Source organism: Leptonotus elevatus, chromosome 6, assembly GCF_054856555.1.
Source record: "Leptonotus elevatus isolate MCC_2025b chromosome 6, RoL_Lele_1.0, whole genome shotgun sequence".
Taxonomy (NCBI): Eukaryota; Metazoa; Chordata; class Actinopteri; order Syngnathiformes; family Syngnathidae; genus Leptonotus; species Leptonotus elevatus.
The window spans coordinates 24,163,808-24,186,568 of NC_141244.1; the positions used below are offsets into that span (position 1 = coordinate 24,163,808).

Below are 22,761 nucleotides of genomic sequence, written 5' to 3' on the forward strand. Positions count from 1 at the left end.
ATTTAGCAGCGATAGTGAACAATTCTCAGACAAAAACACAAAACAAAAGTGAATGCTGTGTATTTAACCAAAGTACAAAGTCGCCTAGCTTCATGCTAACACACAAAGCAAAACAAACAAAAAAACTAGGCAAAGGCAAACAAAACTAGCATCAATGTTGCTGTATTTATGAATCTTTAATCAACTTAAATTAAAACACAAGTGGTAGCAACACAAGTTGACAAAGCATATAAACAATACTCACGGGCATTTAAAAAAAAGTTATATTCAGCTTACCGGTAGCTGTTTTATCATGAAATCTACATGTAGCTCGTACGCATGTGTTCTACTGCCCCCGGTGGCTAAATTGCATACACCTGAATGAGCAGCACATTGCCCATTGAATTATCATAATTCCCAACCTGTTTAATTCTTCACAGCCGACATTTTCATTGGCGCTGAATCGGATTAATCGCATTTCAGTTCATTTCAATGGCAAAAGATTATTTGAGGTGTACGGTGCAAGTGTTTTGCGTTCGGAGCATGGCCACGGAATGATTTCAACTTGTAAGTCAAGGCAAGTCTGTCAAACTCTTATCATCCATCCATCACCAGTATCATCTCATGCAGGTTATTCCAGACGCCCCAAAGACAATTCTCTGCCGACCAATCAGAACCCAGACTGCAACGCGTCCAGCTCCGCCCTTTAGGTGCCAGCGCCAGTCCATTAGAAGTTTCCAATTAATGGTCAATGAAAAGAATGTTAGATCAACAATAACTCATTTAGCAGACCCTCTTGGTTGGACAAATTAATGTTATTATTACCCCCCCAATGCCCCCCCCCCTCCCACCCTCCTCAAATCCTAATTAAAACATTGGTTTAATTCGATAGAGTGTACTGGTAATTGGGTTCAAACACAGCTACAGTCTCTAGGTGGCTGCTCTCTGTATCAACCGTGCGTGTGCAACTCTCAGAGGCGTGCGCTCCTGTGTCAGCGCAGCGTTTTTGTGTTGCGGAGGCGATGGTGTCGTCAGCGCAGCATTCGGCGATGATGAGCGATCGCTCCGGAGCGCGAGTGAGACTGGTTCGGCTCGGTGGATGGCCGGTTGATGTCTGTGACCCACTGACCCAGTGATTCGGGGGAAAAAAAAACCATCAGCTCCGCCGCTCTGTGTCTGCCGGCCTCTGTGATATTAGCCTCGCCTCTCAACTCCATCCAGTCCGCAATCGGATAACTGCGAGGGGGCGCGAGTTGAGGGCAAAGACTCGGGGTCCAGAAAAGTGACCCTCGCCAATTTGCTTGGCCGTGATTTTGAATCTGCGAGTGAATCGTTTGGGAGCAGTTACTTTGCTCATGAATGACTCAATTTGACCCACTTTCATCGCAGCCCACTTTGTTTGATTCTTCTTCTCGTCAGTGTGCAACATTAAACAGCTTATATATGTCAGAACGCATTTTGATCCACTTTTTTTTCCACGCATGCGGTCACAGTAAAAACAAACACTTAAATAAGACCTCAGGGGTCGTTTGCACTGGAACGTTTTTCAAGTCAAATTGAATTGGAAAACCCCGCGTGTCGCTCAAGATAACGAGCTTGATAAAAGCTTCTCCCCGGCTAAGCACATTTACTGTGACCAGCTGAGAAAAGTAACTCCTCTAACTTTATTAACTAAATTCTCATCACAAGCGCATTCAATATTTTCTGTAGCTCCATATCGATGCCGATTGATTTTTTACAACGAGTGTGACACAAAGTGTCGTCCAAGAAAGGGAGGCCCTCGGCATTAAGACAGCTTAGCTAACAAATACACACACGCACGCACGCACGCACGCACGCACGCACGCACGCACGCACATACACATACTCACCCACACACACACAAAAAAAATAAAAAAAATGTATATATATATATATATATATATATGTATATATATATATGTATATATATATATATATATATATATATATATATATATATATATATATATATATATATATATATATATATATATATATATATATATATATATATATATATGTATATTAAAAAAAAAAAAAAAAGAACAATGATGATGACATTTCCGAATGAACAATACTGAGCTCTTAAGAAAGGGGAAAAAAAAAAAAAAAAAAAAGACAGCTTAGCCTTTGCTATTTTTGCTAAGATATCGTACTCCTCCCCATGACTCGCTAATTGACAGCACGCTGCAAAATTGCCGCCTTGTCGAGAGGGTTTTTTCTGTCCCCAAATGCAATTCAGCGCCAGTTTGAGACGCTTCATGGCTGCTACGACGGGTCGGACAATTCACGCAATCCATGGTTAGTTCCTCGAAACAGGATCTGTTCTTGACTAGGCAGCGGAAGGTCTGCTTTTTTTACCTCCACCGATGACAACTCCGAACTCCTAGAGCAGGCCTTCGTCAAACCGACAAAGCTTTGTAAACACTAACGTCACTTGGCGAGCTATGACCTCGGAATGACATCGCACCTCAAACAAAAAGCGGACCCCCGCGTTAGAAGATTTTGTCGCGTGCCTGTGAGAATTGTCACATTCTCCGTCCTCCAAGGTTGTTTGACGGGGGGGGGGGGGGGGGGGGGGGTTGAAGTTGTTCCGCACCAAACTCACCCAAGCATGCCTTTTGAGGAGGACCTTGCTTTTGTGCACGGGTGAACGTTCGCCCACCTCTCACCCAAAATCCAGCACGGATCGGCCCTCTCTCCTCTGTGACCCTGAACTGGATCGGCGCTTATAGAGGATGAATTCATTCGACTTGTCATGGTGGTATCAAATAAATGCTTTTCCGGTTACCCGGACAAGGTGTCCTTATTAAACGAAAGTATTACTCTCAGCAAAAACTGCAAAAAGAAAGCGCTTATGATCCGTCTGAAACGTTTGCAAATTTTACCATTAGAGCTGAACTGCGTGTGACCCTCGTCGGATTATTAGTCAGGCGCGCCTCATTTTTTGGCGCCCCGGAATACGGCGTGAGACGGTTCCTTATGTCAGTAAAACCTTTTTCCGGGCCTGGGAAGGAAGAGGAGAATGTCCCAGATTCTTTCAACGTGCCCCGCAAACATAATGTATGCGCACCCACATACTATATCGGGGCCGGCAGCATAACGCGCACAATTTTATCTGCCGCTGTTTGCCTCGCTCACTTTTTTTTCCCCATTTTCTCTGCTCGCTATCCTGCAGCCTTGTTTGTCCAATTAGCGGATTAGCAGTCACTCTTCGCTCACATAAATCACAACGTGGCTCAGGACTTCTGCTGCCTGCAGTCCTCCAGCCCGTGGACCGCACCGCACCGGACCGGACCGGACCCCGTGCGTTAATAAGTACAATGCGCAAACCTTTGTAATATCTTGAGTGGGCGTCGTATAGGATGACATCAATGCATTTGTGAAATGACCCGCGATGGTTTCGATGTCTCTGTTTGCGATTAGTCCGACTTGTTTTAGGCCACAGTTCTCACAATGTCCCCTCGGATGACGGGGTCAGTAGTCATTTAGCCAGCATCTCTGTGGTTTCTCAGGCTATGGCACGCTCGCGTGTCTCCGCACGCCCGTTAGGTGATGCTCGGCAGTAGCACAGTAAGGCAATGCGTAATTCCGCTCCTGAGAAGAGAGGCAGGATGAAAAAAGCAACAACAACAACAACAACAACAACGGAGCACATGAGCAGATTTTCCTCCCTTGGCGTTCTGTCTCTCCTCCCCCGCATATACAACGGTACGCCGCTGGATACCCCCCCAACTGCCCCCCCCCCCCCCCCCCCCCCAACCCCCTCTCCCCTGCAGTCATGGGGGAGAGCCTGCTTTAGCACGGCCGAGGCGGGCTGTGAGAGGGGGAGGAGGGGGGGGGGTGAAGGGAGCAAAAGAGGGAGCGGCTCAGCCGTGCGTAATGAATGACCAAAGATCTGCAGCGCTTGCACTGTCAACTCCTGCTTGGACCGGAGCCGGCTTGACGGCTCCCGCTCAAGTGAGAAGCACTCGACTGTCATCTGTCTTTTCTTGACACGCGCTACCCCGCAGCCACACCGGTGAGGAACCTGGCAGGGGGGTGGGGTGGGGGGGGGGGGCATCTGCGCGCTTGTTTATCGAGACGGCTGCAGCAAAGCTGGGTTGCCACGGTGGTGTGTGTGTGGGGGGGGGGGGGGGTAATGGCTTGGATTGAAGCCCCTCTCGCAGTGATATGTGCAGATGCTGGGTTAGTGAGCTGTACGGTGCGGTGAGAGAACCCGGCTGAGGACTCGCTGACAAACGGCCGGGGGAAGTTTGGCGCGGGGAAAAGTAAAACGTGCCTTTGGAAAGACACAAAATTGCAGGGGAGGGATGTGAGATGTAAAAAAAACACAGCGCGAGTCATTAACTTGGAGGGGGGGGGGGGGGTGAGATTCTGAAACGACAGCAAGGGGGCATGAAAATGGCCTCTGGGACGCGTTGATAGCCATGATTGCTGGAAGGTAAATATGTCAGAGACTCATAACCGTCACACTGCACTTAGTGTGGAAACCAAAAAACGTGTGGAAAGAAGAAGCATCTCGGCTTCATAAACCCGCTAACTCCCATAAACATCCTAATGGTCTGCTACATTTCTAATGAACATTCCAAGCTGATGTGGAAATGTCATCCCATTTGGTCAAAAGAAGCCGCAGAGGACAAAAAATCGTGGCGTGACGCGTGAGGCTGACATCACGTGCCGTCTTTATTTTCTCGCAAGCTGAACAGCTGCAAATAACAAAGACGCAATTAGCGCTGGTCACACACTAATGCCGAGTGCGTGCGCAATTGCACAGAAATTCATAAACACGCTCCGGCACAACATTGCAACACCCCCAACGCCCCTCAGATCGCTCGGCGGATAACTCGCGCGGAACCCGATCCTAGCAATGAAACTGGGCTCTTTCGCAGCATTATGTTTCATTTTCATAACTCACTCTGAGGTTGAGTCACATTGTTTACAAGGAAGGCCTGTCATCGTGTGCCCACACACACACACACACAGGCAGGCCTCTTCACTCTTGATTTGCCACTTAGGCTCAAAAGCTCCCGACGATAACGAGTAGCGAGCCCACACGTATTGACGCCTTCGCATTTAACATTCAATCACGTGACACGGCGTTCACAGGAAAAATCCGCAGGCGATGCCCCGCCGTCACGGGCGCCATCATTCAAGTCCTTGGGTGCAGAGCGTACGTGCAGGTGAGGGTCATTAGGCCTCGCCGTGTCTCATCGTTACCTCAATGACTCATTCACCTTGAATATGTTGATGCGTGCAAGGCTTCGCCAAATTGGACCCGAGCCAATCAGTCAGCCTCCGTCCGGCTCGGCCTGCCAGATTTGCCAGTTAACAGCAGGGGTGCGTGGCAAACGTGCCAATGTTTTTCTTATATATATATATATATATATATATATTTTTTTTTATTATTATTATTATTATTCCATCCATCCATCCATTTTCTGTACCGCTTGTCCTCACAAGGGTCGCGGGGTTGCTGGAGCCTATCCCAGCTGGCTTCGGGCAGTAGGCGGGGTACACCCTGTACTGGTTGCCAGCCAATCGCAGGGCACACAGAGACGAACAACCATACTCACAATCACACCTATGGACAATTTGGAGTGTCCAATTCACCTGCCATGCATGTTTTTGGAATGTGGGAGGAAACCGGAGTACCCGGAGAAAACCCACGCAAGCACGGGGAGAATTATTATTATTATTATTATTATTTTTATTTTTTTTACCAAGTGTGTGTACGGTCACGCTGCGGTGGGTGCGTTGTGTTCTTTTCAATGTGAGTGGCAGCGAATTCCTCTCTGTGATGCAGTTACAAAAACAACAATGCGGGACGGCGTGGCGAGGAACGTAACGATACGCACAAACCTGACACATAGAAATAAAGCCGAAAGCACAACTGCAAAGAAATATTAAGTATGTTTGGATGTACAAGAATGCCCCCCCCCCCCCCCCCGGGCACGACCGCTTTTGTGTTGTTTGGGCAGGGTACTTCAAATTCATGGGTACCTTGATTATGTTTTGCGAATATTTATGAAAATCCGGTAAGTATCAGATTTTTATCCCATTTAGAAGAAGTCTGATTATGATCTGAAGCGACTATATTAGTCCATGTTTTTCTTTTCACGCTGCCATGACGCAAATCCCCCCCCCCCCCCCCCCCAAATTGTCAATCCATCCTAAAAGACACATATAATCCTGCCTCTACATGTTTGTTACGATGACATTTGTCATCAGTGTTAACGGTGCCATTTTTTTTTTTTTTATTGTAGTGCTCAGCAGTTAACTTCTTTTACGATTGTATAACAGTTAAGAACGTTAAAAACCGTGAAGCATGAAGTTCATTCCCCAACAGTAAAGCTCTCTTCATTTCTTTAAACACTAAGCCTCAATGGGGGAGAGTGGGTTGTTATACCGTATTTTGGTTTAGTTTTATAATATAGAACTTCACTTTTTTTTACTGCTACTCCTCCACGTTGAGAGGAACCAGTTGAGGTGGCTCGGGCATCTGGTTCGGATGCCTCCTGGGCGCCTCCCTGGGGAGGTGTTCCGGGCATGTCCTACCGGCAGGAGGCCCCGGGGACGACCCAGGACACGCTGGAGAGACTACGTCTCACGGCTGGCTTGGGAACGAACGCCTTGGGATCCCATCGGAGGAGCTGGCTGAAGTGGCTGGGGAGAGGGAAGTCTGGGCTTCCCTGCTAAAGCTGCTGCCCCCGCGACCCGACCCCGGATAAGCGGAATTGAAGACGGAACGGAACTTTTTTTTACTGGTTGTATGGCAGTTAAGAATGTTCAACTGTTGCTTTAAAGATTGCCAGGGAAGTGAGCTAAGTTTTTTATAAGCGTACGATGGAACAGTTCGGACGTTTATTGTAATTTGTCGCAGAACCTATCAAGGCTCGAAATAATTCGAATTTTGTGTCTCTAAAATACTGAATAGCAAAACTGAGAATCAACCACGGAGACATCCTAAAAATCTTCGCTAGCTAGCTAGCTAGCAACAAAGTTCGACTGGCTACGATAAAGGGAGAAGCCATGCTAATTGCTAAGCTAACCTAAAAATGACATGGCTAGCGTGTTTGACGCCGAATTAATCCGCTCGGGTGATAGTCTGGAACCACATCTAAAGAAATAATTATTGCGCCACAAAATTAGAATGTTGCTCTTTAAATGAACTCACAAGTATTTTTAAATGCAAAAGTACCAGAACAACGCATAGAAATTTCCCTGTATGGAATTGTGCGAACTGACAAAATCCAAAGCGCTTGCACAAAAAGGTGATTTATCAAAATGTCCCCACATTCCCGCTATTATTTCCATGTTGCTGCAGCAGCTTGCCCCGCGCCAGAGCGGTGAGATACAAACAATGCCCCGATTTATGCAATGATTGATGTTTTCTAGCACTCGCAGGTATCACGTGACCTGGTAAATGGATACGGGAAAAAACGCTTCTGATGTGTTTGTCTCCGGCAACGATAACTGCTGATCATATCAACGGCAAACGCATCCCATGTGAGCCGCGCTGCGGTGCCGGCCGGGACAGTAACGAGAAGCATTCCTAATAATAACGGCTTTGGTAGTTTTTGCTCTCGATGAAGCGTGCGTAACGCTGCTCAAAAAGCTGAGGACAAATATTTGACAGATTTTCTTATCAGATGTTTTTTGTGTGCCGTTCCTCGCCGATGAGGTGAAAAGGAATTTGCGCCTCGCATCGACTTCTTCTCAAGGCCTTTTGCTCTCTGAAGGGGGGTGACGGCGGGCGGGCGGCCCTGCTGCGCATCAGCGTCACGTGACCCGCGGGGCTGAGGAGACGCAGGCTAAGTAGATGTTAAAAGGCAAGAAGAGCGAGTCAATAAAATTCTTAGTTTACGACAATCAATTCATCAATTCCCCAGACAGGAGCCGCGCGTGTCAATTGGATTCAAGTGAAGTGGTGTTTTAAAACTTACGGCACTTTCCGCCGGCTTGCGTAGCAGAGTTTTTGCTCTATTTTAATTTGGCATACAGTGATCTTAAAGAACAACAAAAACGCCAGGGTGAGAAAAAGAAATCCAGAGATCATGATCAACATGCACGCCAACCGACATCTTATTGATTTTTTTTTTCCTTTTTTTAATATATATATATATATTGATTTTTTTTTGTGTGTGTGTGTGTGTGTGTGGGTGAGTATGTGTATGTGCGTGCGTGCGTGCGTGCGTGCGTGCGTGTATTTGTTAGCTCACCAGAAAACCTATTAGAAAAAATCTCATACCGTTCACCTAAACCGAACACCAGGAGACCCGAAGGGACCGAAGAAAACCAAGGAAGGCGAAATCCAGCACCGACCAGACACCCCCCACCAGAACTCCTCCCCAGCCCAAGAAACATCCAGACCCCAACAAATCCAAAAAACATAATCTGATTTTCTCATCTATTCTACAAATGTATTATACAGGCACTCACTTTCGTGGAATAATGGCTTGAGTAGAATAGAATAGAAAGCCTTTGGTTTGAGCTTCAATAATGAAACAGTTTTGTACTTCCATGTTTGCCCAACCATTATTTTGTTAAAGAGCGCATATTATTTTCAACACTTTAGATAGGTTGAATATAACACTCGCGTGTGAACCAGGGTTACAATAATGTTGGATTTTTCATCATATTCAGTTAGTGCTAATTAGTTTTTACAACACGTTTGTTATGTGTTTTTTTTCCTCTTGAAAATGCTTAGTTTTAGTTTATTTTTGTATCTGTTTTAGTATTAGTTTTAGTTTTTTTTTGTATAATGTTTGTCGAATGTAAAAAAAAATAATAATAATTAAAGGCCACTATTTAATGTGCAATCAAGTAAATGACGTCAAATGATTGACCTTCCTTCCTCTGTATGGATGTACAGCAATACTGAAATATTTCAAATGAGCCCTGAAAGCTCACGTGTGACATTAATTGGCAGACGAAGACAAAAGACTTTATTGCTACATTTAGTAGTGCGTTTTAATTCATTCTAAACATAACATGTAGTTTGTAGTTTCATTTTTATTTAAAAAGCATTTTGTTTTTCATTTTATTTTGTTAACGAAAATAAATGTTTTTTTGTTTTCAATTTTAAGTTGAGTTACTTTCTTCGTTTTCTATAATAACTTTGGTTTCTGGAGACACGGCAGCTGTTGGTGTCGGGCTGTTGCATTAAGTTTTCAATTGTACTTATTTCCTTAGTCTTTGTTAACTATAGTAACCTTGGTGCGGACTGACTAATAGTATAGGTTTGTAAAAAAAAAAAATACTAAATATGACATGGGACGGCAACGCTTTGCTAACAATACTGAATTATGCAGCGCCGACGGCAGTAAGGCAAACTTGTTATTTGTGCTGTAGCGGCAAAGTCATGAATGTTGAACATCCAAAGCGGCAAGGAACGAGCGTCGGTGCGATTGTGAGTTCAGTTGCCGCGATGGCATGTGGGAAGAAGCTGTCTTGAGTCTGTTTGTTGTGGTCCTGATGGACCAGTAGCGCCTGCCAGAGAGCGGCGGGTCAAAGAGGTAGCGAGCAGGGTGGGCGTTGTCACTTGTGATTGCCTCAGCTCTTCCTAGGTAACGAGACGTGAAGATGTCCTTGACGGCGGGGAGGGGCCACCCGATGACCGTCTGCTCTCTCTCTCGCGCCCCCGCTCTGCGAAGCCTTTTTCGTTTTTTTCCTCGGTTCAGTCGGGGGAACCGCGCCGCGATGCAGTAGGTCAGAATGCTCTCGAAGGTCGCGCGGTGGTAAGAAGGTCACAGGCAGCTTTTGGCAGATGTTGTTTTTTTTCCCTCAGACGCTACTGCGCTTTCTTGATGAGGTGTTTCCGGAGCAAGAGAGGTCAAACGAGATTGTGGCGCCCAGGAAGGTGAAGGTGTGGGCGATCTCCATGTGGTCCCCACTGAGGAAGAGGGCACATCTGTCTCAAAGTTATGAGGTTTGGCTTTCAAAATCTCGGCTCCAGTCTTCTATGTTAGCATGTTGGCCATCTGTGCCCGCGTGTTTTTTTTTTTCCTTTGGGTACTCAGACGTCCTCTGCCATTCCCAAAAAAATCCCCTGCTAGTCTAGGCACGGAATTCTGATTAATTTTGCATTTGTGGAATATGTATTAAGCAGAAAAAGACACCTGATGATTTTGTCCAGCTCAAGAGCGGCCATTTTGTCTTGCACATTCTGCCGACTGAAAAGGACATCACAGCTTGTGAATGGTCACATGACAACCCCCCACCAAAAAAAACCTGTGATTAATAAAATAATAATAATAATAATAATTGTGTGGAAAATTCTAAAGATGTTTCCTTTACTATAGTTGCCCCCCCCCCCCTACCCCCCCCCCCCCCCCCCCAACTCACTGTAGGGCACCAGCGGCTTATTAACCTGTTTGCTGATGTTTTCCCCCCGATATTTTTTCTTTTCTTGGGGAGACACATATTGGAGGTTTATCAGCGTTTATTGAAGAATTCTTTGGGTATAGCAAAAAAAAAATTCCCCCCCTTTATTTTCCCAATGCATTTCAATGAATGTCATATATTTAAACAGTATATTGCATATTGTGTATATTTCGTGAATTATATTTCGCTCTTCTTGGGCCAGCACATACATTTGTTCATATTCAAAATGACATTTTTGTCTGGAATGGGGCCCCCTTTAGTAGCACAGGTGAAAATTGTGGCTGCCAATCAGTCCAGGTTGTACCCCCCCCCCCCCCCCCCGCCTCTCGTCCAAAGTCAGCTGGGATTGGCACGAATTTGCCGGCGACCCGAATGTAGACGAGTGCTATAGAAAATGGATGGCTGGATGACTTCCGTGTTGGCAAGTGGTTCACTTGCCACTCGCTGACAGTATGAATGCGAGTGCGAACGCTTGTCTGGCTCATTATGTGCTCTGTGATTGACTGGCAGACTGCTAGTCTGCCTTTCACCCAAAGTCAGCTGGGATAGGCTCCAGCTGACCCAAGAACAAGATAATAATAGGTATAGAAAATGGACGGCATTACGCTACACTCGTTTTTTGGCTCGTTGGATCAGCCTTTTGACAAAAACGATCAAATTGAAAGAAGAGACTGCACGGCTATCAATTTAAAAAAAAAAAAGCAGAAACGTGGCCGACTGCTGCCACTTCCACTGCTGCTACGAATCCACGGTATCCTGGTAATCTAAAATAACAATCTAACAACCCCACGTCTCAAAGCCAATTGTACTTTTGTGTAACAACAGATCGCAACTCCCACTGTTCATGCTTCACAGTCGTTTTACACAACGGCCTGATTTTGGGAGGAAATTGCTGTCACTGATGCACGGGAATGGCTACAAAGCGCAGTCTGACTTAACGACTGAGTTCCCGAGACGCCATACAGAAAACTCCCGCACAAAAGCCAGACCCGATCGGGCAGCCTGTCGCTTCCCTCCTGTTGATCTCGCGCTTGGCAGCTCGGACTGCAGCGGAGAAGCCCGATCAATAGTGCACACGAAAGCTATTCTCACCCAGGATAAACACAAGCATGCCTCCACATTAGCCTGGCTGCTGCTGCTACTGCTGAATCGGGGGGGTTACATCAGCATCGCACCGGGTGCAGACACCACCTGTTGGAGATGCTATTGTCTCCATTGTGAGGCCCGCGTGTGCGTTTCAACATGGATCGATAAACGCAAAACGGGCTGCTTTCACACATGCAAAACATGTTCAGCACAGAAGTCGGAAAACTGTAGTCTATTGCTAAACTATGCTAATGTTAAAAGTTGTAATTACAGTAAATTCTAGCGTAAATGCTACTGAAAAATTCATTCGGCCAAAATATTTGTAAAAGATATATCGTTCATCTACTGAAGAAATGTTTCCCATTGTAATGAATGGAAATAGAATTAATCCGTTCCAGCCACGTTACGTTTACCTTGTTTTTATTGCCTACTTGAAAATAAATAAAGTACAACACAGAAATGAAAACACACACAATTATTAATTAAGAAAAATGTTGCGCTCATTGGCCCGTCGCGGCTGAGCCTTCAAAATAGAAAGGCTGTATCGATAGTTGGCTAACACTCTTTTCCTTTGATCCACATCAGCAATCGTTTTCCTAACCCTTCACAATTTGACGTATTTGATCGGTCAAAACAGTCACTCCTTCGCAATTTATTGCCTCTTTGATCTTAACATCAGCGTAAAAGTTGCGTCGTTAAGTCGACTCGTCGCGCCTGGAGAGTGACGCGCAGGGATGATGCAATGAACAAACTGTTCCCATCTTAAGCTAGTACCCCCCTTTTTTATTTATCAACAGGAATACATTTAGACTTTCTAATAACACTTTGGCTAGCAGTTTTGAGTTTCTGCGCGGGGGTGTATACTGTAAGCTAATTGTCATAGCAACTGAAGAAAAAGCAAAAAATGCACACCTGAACTTGCGACAGCTAACGGGATTCCACTCTGACAGCAAAGAATTATGATGGCGACCAGCGGAAAGGAAATAACCTTAATGCCACGTCGGACAGTGACATGCCCTTTGCCCTTTGCCCTGGTTCAATATGGTTGTCATGCCATTTTTAAAACATCAGTGAAGATTTTCTGTTGGCAACAGTTTGGCCCTGAAACAAATGCATCCAATTCCCCTGATTTGCTCCGGACAATTGATTGGAATTAGAGTTTGACCCTGTCCCTGAACGCTTTGTTGATTCATCGACCTTACAGGTTCCACTTGACTTTTTTCATTCCATTTTTCACGATCACGGCCCAATGTCAGCTCCTGTCGTTTTTTTAAAATGCGCCATTGAAATTGGCTGCGGTGTCTTCTTGTATTATTTGGCCTCTTTTTTTTGATTCATCGTATTAAAAAAATGAGGGTACGCATAATGTCGCCCTTCTCATCCCCCCGCAAGCTCTTTTGCGATTCCATTATTTTCCGACAAACTGGACTCGCTCGTCTCTCGTCTCGACCCCGACCTTGTGCTGTGCCTCGGCGGCTCTACAAAGTGCCAAATGCTTAAATCAGGCAGAAATGAGCTTGTGCTGCATTGCTTTGCAGCTGCCTCTTGCCCGCTCTGCCTTTTTCTTCTTCGATGTGCTCCAGCTGGATATTTTTAAAGCAGCCCTCATCAAGAATTTACCTCCAGATGCAAAAAAAAAAAAAAAAAAAAAAAAAAGACAAAAAGAGCTGGATGAGACACTGGCGAGTCCTTTTACCTGCTTGGGACACGCTTGACCCTGCAAGGGGCTGGGCCGCGTTCATGGTGACATTGCTCCTATTTCCGTAAATAAGTTGAAGAGCTCCTCGCGCCGAAGTGGCACATGAATATTTAACGGCAAAGGAAGTGTGTTTATTTTTTGCCTTTTGAGAGCGACTCGTTCTTCCCGCGCCGAAACATTCCAACAAACAGTTGATCGTCTGGACTCTGGAGGACTCTCACCTGAAGCCTCCCATCTCTCCCACACCCCCCCCCCCCCCCTCGCCTGCATATATTTGCCCCTCCCTCTCTCCATCGCCAATCCGGCCAGTCTTCCTTTCTCCTTGCCTGCCAGCGCTCCAAATTGCGCTCGCCTGATGATCCCGGCCTCGTCCCTATTATTGCCGCAAAGAACAACAAACTGTGCAAGCGCCTCCGACGATGGCATTATCACTTTTCCTTTTTTTTTTTTTTTTTGCCCCCCCCCCCCCCTCTCCTCTCCTCTTCCTGTCTTCCTTCCTCGGAGCCATGCCGCCCTATAAATAAGCTCGCGCCTCTGCCTGCCTTCTCCATCCCGCTCTGCCTCCTACTCACACACACACATATACATACTGCCAAACAGCATCATAAATCAAGGGATGGGAGGAGGGGTGCCGAGGTTGGTGGTGGTGAGGGGGGTTGCACGCGCACACACACACACACACACACACATTTTAACACATATCGCCTGTGACATGTTGCCTGCATACTATATGGAAGAGCCGCTGTGACCACACGTCCACAGCTTCTTAAACACAAAAGAGCAAAAAAAAAAAAAAAAAAAAAAAACACACAACACGACACAAAGCCCGTCCTTTCCATCTCTACAACACAAACCATCACTTCTGCAGGACACCCCCACCACCCCCCTTCCAATCCCCTCCTCCTTGCCCCCCCCCCCCCCTACTTTTTTCCGCAATGAGTGAGCAAGAGCAAGAGAAGTGATGCTTACTCAGTCTCCTGGAGCCGATGCATCCCATGGTGTATTCACAAAGGCCCTGGATACAAGCATGGAAGAGTTAGCCAGACGCCGCGCATTCTCCCTCTTCCTCCTGCGACTCTCTTCCTCTTCGCTAGCTTTTTTTTTTTCCTTCCCCTCCTCCTGCGCTCCGTCTTTCTCTCCTGCGCTTGCCCGGCCACTCGTCCGTCCTCTCTCTCTCTCCTCCCTCTCTCTCTCTCTCTCTCTCTCTCTCTCTCTCTCTCTCCATCCGTCGCTCCCTCTCGCTCGCTCCGGTGCAGTGTCTTAGATCCGGTTAGTAAGTCAGTATGCCTGGAAGCGATAGACGACTAAATAAAGACGCGAGGCGTCATTGGCGTTGTCGATATGGCTAAGTTTCAAAGCTGCAATTTTCCCCATGTATTCTTTAACTATTTGGCTGATGGATGCTGCTCGGGGGGGGGGGGGGGGGTATGGTGCGTAAAGAAAAACAACAATTAGATTGACTGGGGTGCGCGTGTGTATTAGGTTGCCACGAGGGGGGGGGGGGGGGGGGGGGATCAATAGCACAATGCCGAGAGTGGCCGGCTGCCATTGTTGTGGATATCGCTGCACCGCTGTAATATTATTGAGCTAAAACGGGCGAGGGGGGGGTTCCTCTCTCACTCTGTGTCTCTCCTGTGCGCGCTCTAGCCTGACAATGCAAAGCAGCTGTTTCCTTCTCTCCTCATGAAAACACCGTTAGGAATCCTAGGATGCTGAGAGAAAAAAAAAAAAAAAAACACACACAGGGTTTTCCTTCCATGCTCACAATATTGATCCGCCCCTCACTCTTCTCTCCTTTCCCTACACATCCTCAATCTCCTCCTCCGACGCCAACATGACACCTACAACTTCCCCCCCCCCCCCCCCCGTCCCATTCTATTTTGTCCGCGTCTTGCCCTCTTCTCGTGGAGATGACAAATGTGTGTGTGTGGTGCGCAGAGAATGACACAAGCACAGTCTGGACAGCGAGAAAGGAGAAGTGTGCGGAGGAGGGCTGTATGCGTGTGAATTTGTGAGCATGGCAAAGAAGAGGGACGAGAGCAGTGAACGCGAGCGGGACAGATGGGGGAGGGGGGGGGGGAGAGGACAGAGAGGAGAGGAAGACTTGAGTCAAGTGTGAGGGAGGTGTGGGGACCATATGTGTGTGTGTGTGTGCGAGACGTCCACTATAGTGGACATGGCAAAAAGAAAATGAGGCGAGGGACGATATGGAATTTTTTTAGGCCAATGCCAATTCCGGTCATTGATTAATTGACCGATGAATTAAAAGACTACACAGTACAATGAATGCAACTATTATTAATTCCCGCTGAAATTTTGAATGCGACTTCTGACTCTTGCAGAGTAGAAAGCTGCATTAGGGATGAATACAGACAAGAATCTGGTGTGTACTATTGTTATAGCAAATTAATTTTGGGACACTTCCAGGTCACTTCCTGTTAAATTTGGGTCACTTCCTGTTGATTTTGAGGCACTTCGGGGTCACTTGTTGTTCAAGAAAATCTGGGGAAAAAATTGGCCATTTTTTCTGATTTTAAAACGACTCATATCAGATATATTTCAGTAACGTGAATATCAGGCGGATGGACTTTTGCAAGAAACCTCTTAACTCAATAACCTGTAGTACAATTCAAAATCCATCCCTAATTTAAGTAAAACTGCACATTTCAGAGTATAACCTATTATTGCAGGCAGCCTAAGGCACACCTGTGCAGCAATCATGCTGTCAAATCAGCATTTTGATTCACCACACGCGAGATGGAGGGATTATCTCGGCAAAGTAGAAGTGCTCACTACACAGGTAGATTAGACCGATTTGTGAACAGTACATACAAAAAAAAAAAACATAGATTATTTTTTTTTTTATTCATCTCATGAAAATGAGAGAATCATTTTGTTCAGTAAACAGGCCTAAGGTGTTACTTTTCGCCCCAAATCCTTCAAAATTATCATCCGAAAAAGGCTCATGAGACAGATAATTAAAAATGAAATGCATTGGTGGGGATGTGGCGGGACAATAAAAAGGCTTTACGGTGGATATGCGCAGCTTGCCCGACATAAATCATACATAATCCAGCCAATCCCCGCGCTGCGGTTTATATATAGACGTGATAGATCTTCTTGTTGGTTTCCCGCTCGGGCAGAAGAGATCAGGCCGGGCTGCAGCGGAGGTCAGTCTCCGCTCAAAACAATACTCTCCTGATATTTGTGATTGCTTCTGAGGAAGGTTATTATTACCTCCAGCAATCCAACTGTTTCCTTCTCTGGCTCTGGAGTGCGGCGCAAGCTGCTCAACATTCTGTGCCGTTTTCACGCTTACCAACTTTCTCCAACGAGAAAACCTGCAAACTCCATATCGAAAATCCCGAACCTCTTGGCTGTGTGGCGGATGTGCTAACGACTATCGCACCATGCTACAGACCATTAAAATGGAACCTGAACTTATTGTGACGTGGCAATAGCGTGACGGCATAAGCGGGTCCTGGCTGACAATTTCGTCCTCAATAATAAAAGAACAGAATGTTAAAAAGCACAAGGCATAAAGTTTAAGTTCGCTAGCTTGATGCTAATACGTAATAGGGGGAAAAATAGATAGCATAGCAATATACTCATGTGCATATATTCTTTATCTTCTGTGAAAAATGAGGAATATTACTGCAGCTGACTGAGTCACTTCTTTGTTTGTTTGCATGACTGTATTACACTGCCCCCCGGTGGCCGAGTCACACACACACACTAGAAGAAGCTGCAATGAATTCATAATCATTGACAGTATATGCTTTTATAAAGTACAATACTATAGACTGCTCTTTTCCTGATTACAAAACGCTACATTTTTTGTTGGCTTGATTAGGGAGGCAGGAACGGATTAAAGGCATTTCCATTCATTTCAATGGGGAAAGATGATTGGAGTTGCGAGTGTGGAACAAATGAAACTCATATCTCAAGGCACCATTCTGTATATCGTCACCCTCTTAAAATAAGTCTTTTTCCCCCCCCCCCCCCAATAATTTTTTTTTTGCCTAAATCCTCTCTTCATGATGAAAATGGTTACATTTTTGGTGGTTCCTGAAAAATCTGAAAAAATAACATGGCTAATTATTTCAAGATGGCGTCGATATGGAACTAGTGGTTATCTTCTTTTCACACTTGTTTGACAGTTAGTAATATTAAGATAAATAAAAAAAAATATATATATATACATAACTCGGGCCTGGCTAATATGAATTATTTGAGGCCAATTTGGCAGAATTTAAAAACTATATAATTAATAGAAGAACTTGTTTTTAGTAAAGATATGAATTACAGGCAGAACATTTGTATTTGTTTAACCGATTTATTTGGAAGAAGAGCTAATAGCATTTAAAATTGTTTTATTATGGCAGCAGTTTGGCCCTGGAATGGAATTTTACTTCCTCCGTGGAAACAATTGTATTGAAAAATCAGATGTCATTTAAAAAAAATATATATATATATATTAACAAGAGCAGAATCCGGGTCAGGTTCCATCCCACTCACGCCCACGCGTGCATAACATGCGACACACCTGTGTGACAATGTGGTGATCTACGTCACGGACCGTCAATGCGACGCAAGGTCAAGCCCCACAGAGGGAAGCAATTCGTGACACGAATCTTGCCCGAGATGCATCGGCTCCTCGCACAAAAGAGAGGAGAGGGAGAGGAGAGGAGAGGAGAGGCCTCCCGCCGCGCCGCCATGTTTTGCACACGCCTTGGCAACTCTCACGCACGTTTACACGGCGGCGAACAAAAGCGACTCCGATGACTTCCATCGTGTTCTCGTCAGCGGCGATAATGTGGCACTGGATTTAAATGACAGACGCTCCTGTTTGATTTCATGTACATCTGCTTCTGGATGAACTCCCTTTAATACAAGTTGGTTCTGGCACATGTAAATGTGTGTTATCTGGGTCATTCTAAAGGTTGGCTTTCTCTTGAAGAAAGTAGCCGCTTTAAACACAATCCCCTCGTCGCGGCGTTGTAAATGTCACATTTATTTTTCGTCTGCTTCTCGCGCGACTCAAAACAGCTACAGGACGTGTTAATTAGAGTCACGTGTTACGCATTTGCCCCAAGAGGAGCCACAAAGTTAGTTAAGTGTGTGCGTGTGTGCGTGGCCTCAAGGCGGCAAAGGGGGTGGGGTGGGGTGGGGTGGGGGGGGGTCCCTAAATTGGGCTGTACTTCTGGAGAGAGAAATCACAAGTGGAAGATGAAGCTTTAGAGCTTGAGAAGAGGCAAGTGGAGAAGAGAGGCGGATTAGTGGGGAATGCTGGATGGTTTTTTTTTTTTAGAGAAAGGGCGTATGAAGTAGATGAAGGCAAGTGGGGGGGGGGGGGGTTATTTATTTGGTCATGAAAAAATTTTTAATTTACGTACTGGGAAACACGATTCGCCCTTTCTACACTGCGCTTCTTCCGTGTCGCTGCACTGCCATTGAATGATGGAGATGAGGCATTTTCCACCTTTGGAGGTAGAATCGTAGAAACAGTCGATATGACTTCTATTCGCCCTGGCCTTTTATACAGACAGCCACAATTGCTTTGGACACAACAGGGGGGGGCCAGGTGTTTAACTTCCTGCCCCTGTGGAATGACCTGACACACAAAGTGGTGCCCGGACTCATACTACCTCGAAAGGTGGAAATTCAATTATCATACATGTGACGTGGGAAAAAAAAAAAGGTGATAATAATCGATTTTATAGGTAGTGTTAAAGGAGCCACAGACGTCAATGGGACACGCGTCGAAGCGTGAGGGAATTGCGCAGTGACGAGACCGGAGTGTTAAATTCAACACCTGCCCCTGATTTCTCCTGCCCGTCGTGTTGAAAACTATTTACTGGCCCATCCGCAATATAGAGAGACCTTTTTTTTTTTTAAGATCCTACAACACACTTGAAACACATTTAAATTCAGTTCTCGCGAGCGAGCTCAATGCTAACGTAGCTATAATGCAAAACACCATAGATTGGCTAATGCAATACTTTTATAAATATAATATATTCCGCACCCCCAGCCCCAACTTTCTTTTGCGACTATAAATCGTGTCATTTGTCTATCAAATTGTCTGCAGAGGAGCTAATATTCCTTGCGCCACTGCCATCTTCTGTAGTGGATGTGCAATTACACTTAATTCTAGTAAGGCAAAAAAAAAAAAAACATGTTATTTTTTTCTTTTCTTTTTTAGTTAACACTGAAGTGCACATATGCTCGAAATGTGTGGGATTTGAAAATAAAATAAAAAAATATGTGAAATAGCGAGGACGTGAATAATGAAGCTACTTTGATTGTGGAACATGTGGAAGAACACAAATACAATATGTGACCGTATCCACTTTCTCCAGTTTTGGAGAACGGCACGGGCACAATAAGTGTCATATTACGGGTCTAATGCTGTCATTTTTCTGTCTCTCCGTGCGACAGGCTTTTTGTTGAAGTTATCTGTGTGCTTTTTGCGATCTGCTTTCACAAGGTGTTTATTTCCCGCACACTCCGGCTCTTCCACAAGGCCGAATGCTGCGTACGCGGAGTTCCCGACCGGCCTCTATTATTTACAGTTCTCCAACCTCCTCGAGTGCAAATTACGCACCCTTCCCTTCCCTCCCCCCGGCCCAAACGTCCTCGTCTAGACCACCACTGCGCTGTTTATCAACTGCGAGGGCCTGTTTTGCTGTCCATTATCCTCATTGCCGTACATCACGGTCTTTATCGGCCGTGTCAGTACCTCATTGGGTTCACTTCCTCTCGTCTTTTATCTCATTTCCAACTGATGTAGACGTACTTGCTGTCAAGAGAGACAGAATCTGGGGAGACCGACTCCCTCCAGGCATTTTTGTCTGGCTACGTGCGGCGCACTGCTACGCATCCATTCTGACACCAGCTGGTGGAAGTGGGGAGTGCAGTTTTTTTTTTTTTTTGGGAGGGGGGGGGGGGGTGCAGCGCGGGGGGTCTTTGAATGGGAGCCAGTTTGGCAGCAGAGAAATGTTTCCATGTTCTCAGGTAGGCAGGTCCTCATCCTGTCTGGAGTACGGCCGGAATTTGCTGTTTGATGACGAAACGAGCAGATTTTCTGAATGATATTGTAGCGAAAGGGGGCCTGATGGTTTAGCGGAAACAGGAAAGTCGGGTGTGAGGATTTGAAATATTTGACCGCGGCTTCCTGTCGGTAAAATAAGAGGATGGGATTGGGGTGGCGAGATAAAAGGAGCAGGTAGCGATAATCGCCGGGAGGTGGAGAGTGAAGAGGGAGGGAGGGGCGGAAAGAACGATGGAAATGGAAGTACGAGTGCAGCGGGTGGAGGACAGGCTGACAAATGTTGGATATGGGATGGGGGGGGGGGGGGGTTGAGAGGTGGGGTGTTCATTCCAAGGTTTGGCGGCATTCCAGGCTGTCTGGCTCTGATTGTAGCGGCCTCCCGTGTCTTTTTACCCCCTCCCTCTTACCTCCAGACTGACTGAACCTCACAGCAGCTGCCTGATCCAAACTTGCAGAACTTGAGCCACCGTGAGGATGCTTGCAGATGGCTGGGGGGGGGGGGGGGAGAAGATTGGTGCGTCAGTTTCTTTACAAAAAGGAAAGTAAAAATTCCTGGAACGGAAAGTCTTTCCTTAAAGGAAACTTCGAGGTGGCAGTTTGACACATTTTTTCAGCCTCAGTGGAAGTGGAAAGCGACTGGAAACATTTCTTGAGGGACAATAAGGGGGGGGGAATCAAATTCCAATGATGACCACTCCCTTGAATTCACAGTCGTGAGTCCGGCTTAACATTTGCATGCGGTAGAAACCAGGAGGGGTTCTGGTCAGGTTCTGTTGGGTTTGGTGGCAGTTGGAAATGAGGTCAGTCGTTCAAATTAAGGTCATGGGAACACGATTGTGTTGTTTTTCCATCTAATTCATTCAAATCTTAAGTTTCCTACAGATGTAGTTTTTTTCTCATATTTTTTATATTATTCTTTGATTTCGTATTGAATAATATTTAAATTACGGCTGTTGTTTTTTTTTTAATTGGAGACAATCAAATCAAGACTAGATCTGGCTCACCGCAAAAGCAAATCTTGTACATCAACTTCCATGATCCTCACTCAAATCTACCAAAATGTCAAATTGTCATACGTAAAATAAATACAAATCTTCAGATTATTGCAGTACTTTTTTGTTACCAACTCTCTCTTTACGGTAAATTGATTTAACTATTATCCTTGACGTTTACATCCATTCATGAATTTATAATCCATTTATAAAGCTTCACAAGTCACAACGGCCCTCTGAGAGAAACCATAACTACAAAAATGACTCTGACACTCCTGCCTTAAAACTTCTCATGAAAAATAAACCGCGTTCCTTATACAACCAAATCATGTCAACCTCATGACTTCACAAATTCCAAAACTCAAGTTTCAACCCAAAAGCATTAGATTTTTTTTCCCCCTATGAAAAATGGTTAATAAATCTGATCAATCTCACAAGTGCTGGCTTCGTGAGTCACCAACTGTGTGTGCTTTATGGTTGTTATGCAAGACGGGAGTTTTCATTGCCATCCGGGATCACGTCGCAGCGAGGGCACTGACATATATACTCATTATCACGACGTCAGGAGGAAACGGGGTCATAAAATGTCTTTACTCTCTATAAACAAGTGCACTTACCGAACCAACCACCACTGAAGAAACCTTGAAAAGTCGTTAAATTGAGAGCTCAACAAAAACTGGGTGGGGGCTGGGGGGGGTATTTGAGGTTTAAACTTGATCTTGCAAATCATGTATCGATGATGATGAGAAGCGGAAATGCAAATGATTCAGATGGTGACTCAGAGCATTTATTTTTTTTATACATCCATTGCCATAAAGTGAGTATTTGAATTTCGTGCGTTTGTTATATTTAGTCAAATTGTATAACAGTTAAAATTAAATAAAAATGTGTACAGTTTGATCCAAATGGGTATACATAAAATAGCGTAATTGTATATGTCCATTTTTTGACGGTTTTTTTCGGACAAGAAAAAAAAACATCAAAATTGTTATTTTTTATTTTTTAAATCCTGTATAATCCATTCAACCATTGCAGCTTATCTTAACCCGGATGATTGTTGTTTTATTAGTGCGATTGCAAAGTCAATTGAGCAATTTGATATGGAAAATCTTGGCACTTAAGAGCAACAACAGTTTGAAATGACGTATATGTCCTGATGATGTTTATCCTTTTAATTACGCTTACAATATTTCCTTTGGGGAAAAATACAATTATCATTGGGTGTTTGAACGCAGTCCCTTAGTTGTTATAGCTCTCTGTGTTCCAAACGATATTGCGAATATTAGTATCTGTACCTAATAATGCTTTTTTTTTCGACCCATTATCTCGCCCTCCCTCCCTCCCTCCCTCTCTTGCCCTGATCATTCCCCCGCTCCTGACCTTACAAGGAGAGGCGAGGAGAGAGGTTGATGTCATTGAATGAAGAATGCTGCAAGAATCCAGAGAGAAAGGGGAGCGGGGGGGGGGGGGGGGGGGAGTTAGGAGAAGGAGAAGGAGGAGGGGTCTGACTGGACAGTTCATACACATCCAGAAAAAGAAGGGGG

The 22,761-nt window shown here is 45.3% G+C and overlaps 1 protein-coding gene across 9 annotated transcripts in view; it reads right to left on the reverse strand.

Annotated features, from left to right (window-relative positions):
- fam131bb (family with sequence similarity 131 member Bb) overlaps positions 1-14,384 on the reverse strand; it is a 33,171-nt gene extending 18,787 nt beyond the window's left edge. For 4 of the 9 annotated variants that reach the window (XM_086077784.1, XM_086077777.1, XM_086077783.1 and 1 more), the window contains exon 1: positions 14,141-14,367. In XM_086077784.1, the coding sequence (XP_085933910.1) occupies positions 14,141-14,163 (23 nt within the window). In that variant the 5' untranslated portion in view covers positions 14,164-14,367. Of the gene's footprint in view, positions 1-13,168; positions 13,230-14,140 lie in introns of those variants that run through there. The other 5 variants (XM_086077782.1, XM_086077781.1, XM_086077780.1 and 2 more) reach the window with 3 other exon arrangements.
- Positions 14,385-22,761: the final 8,377 nt, after the last annotated feature.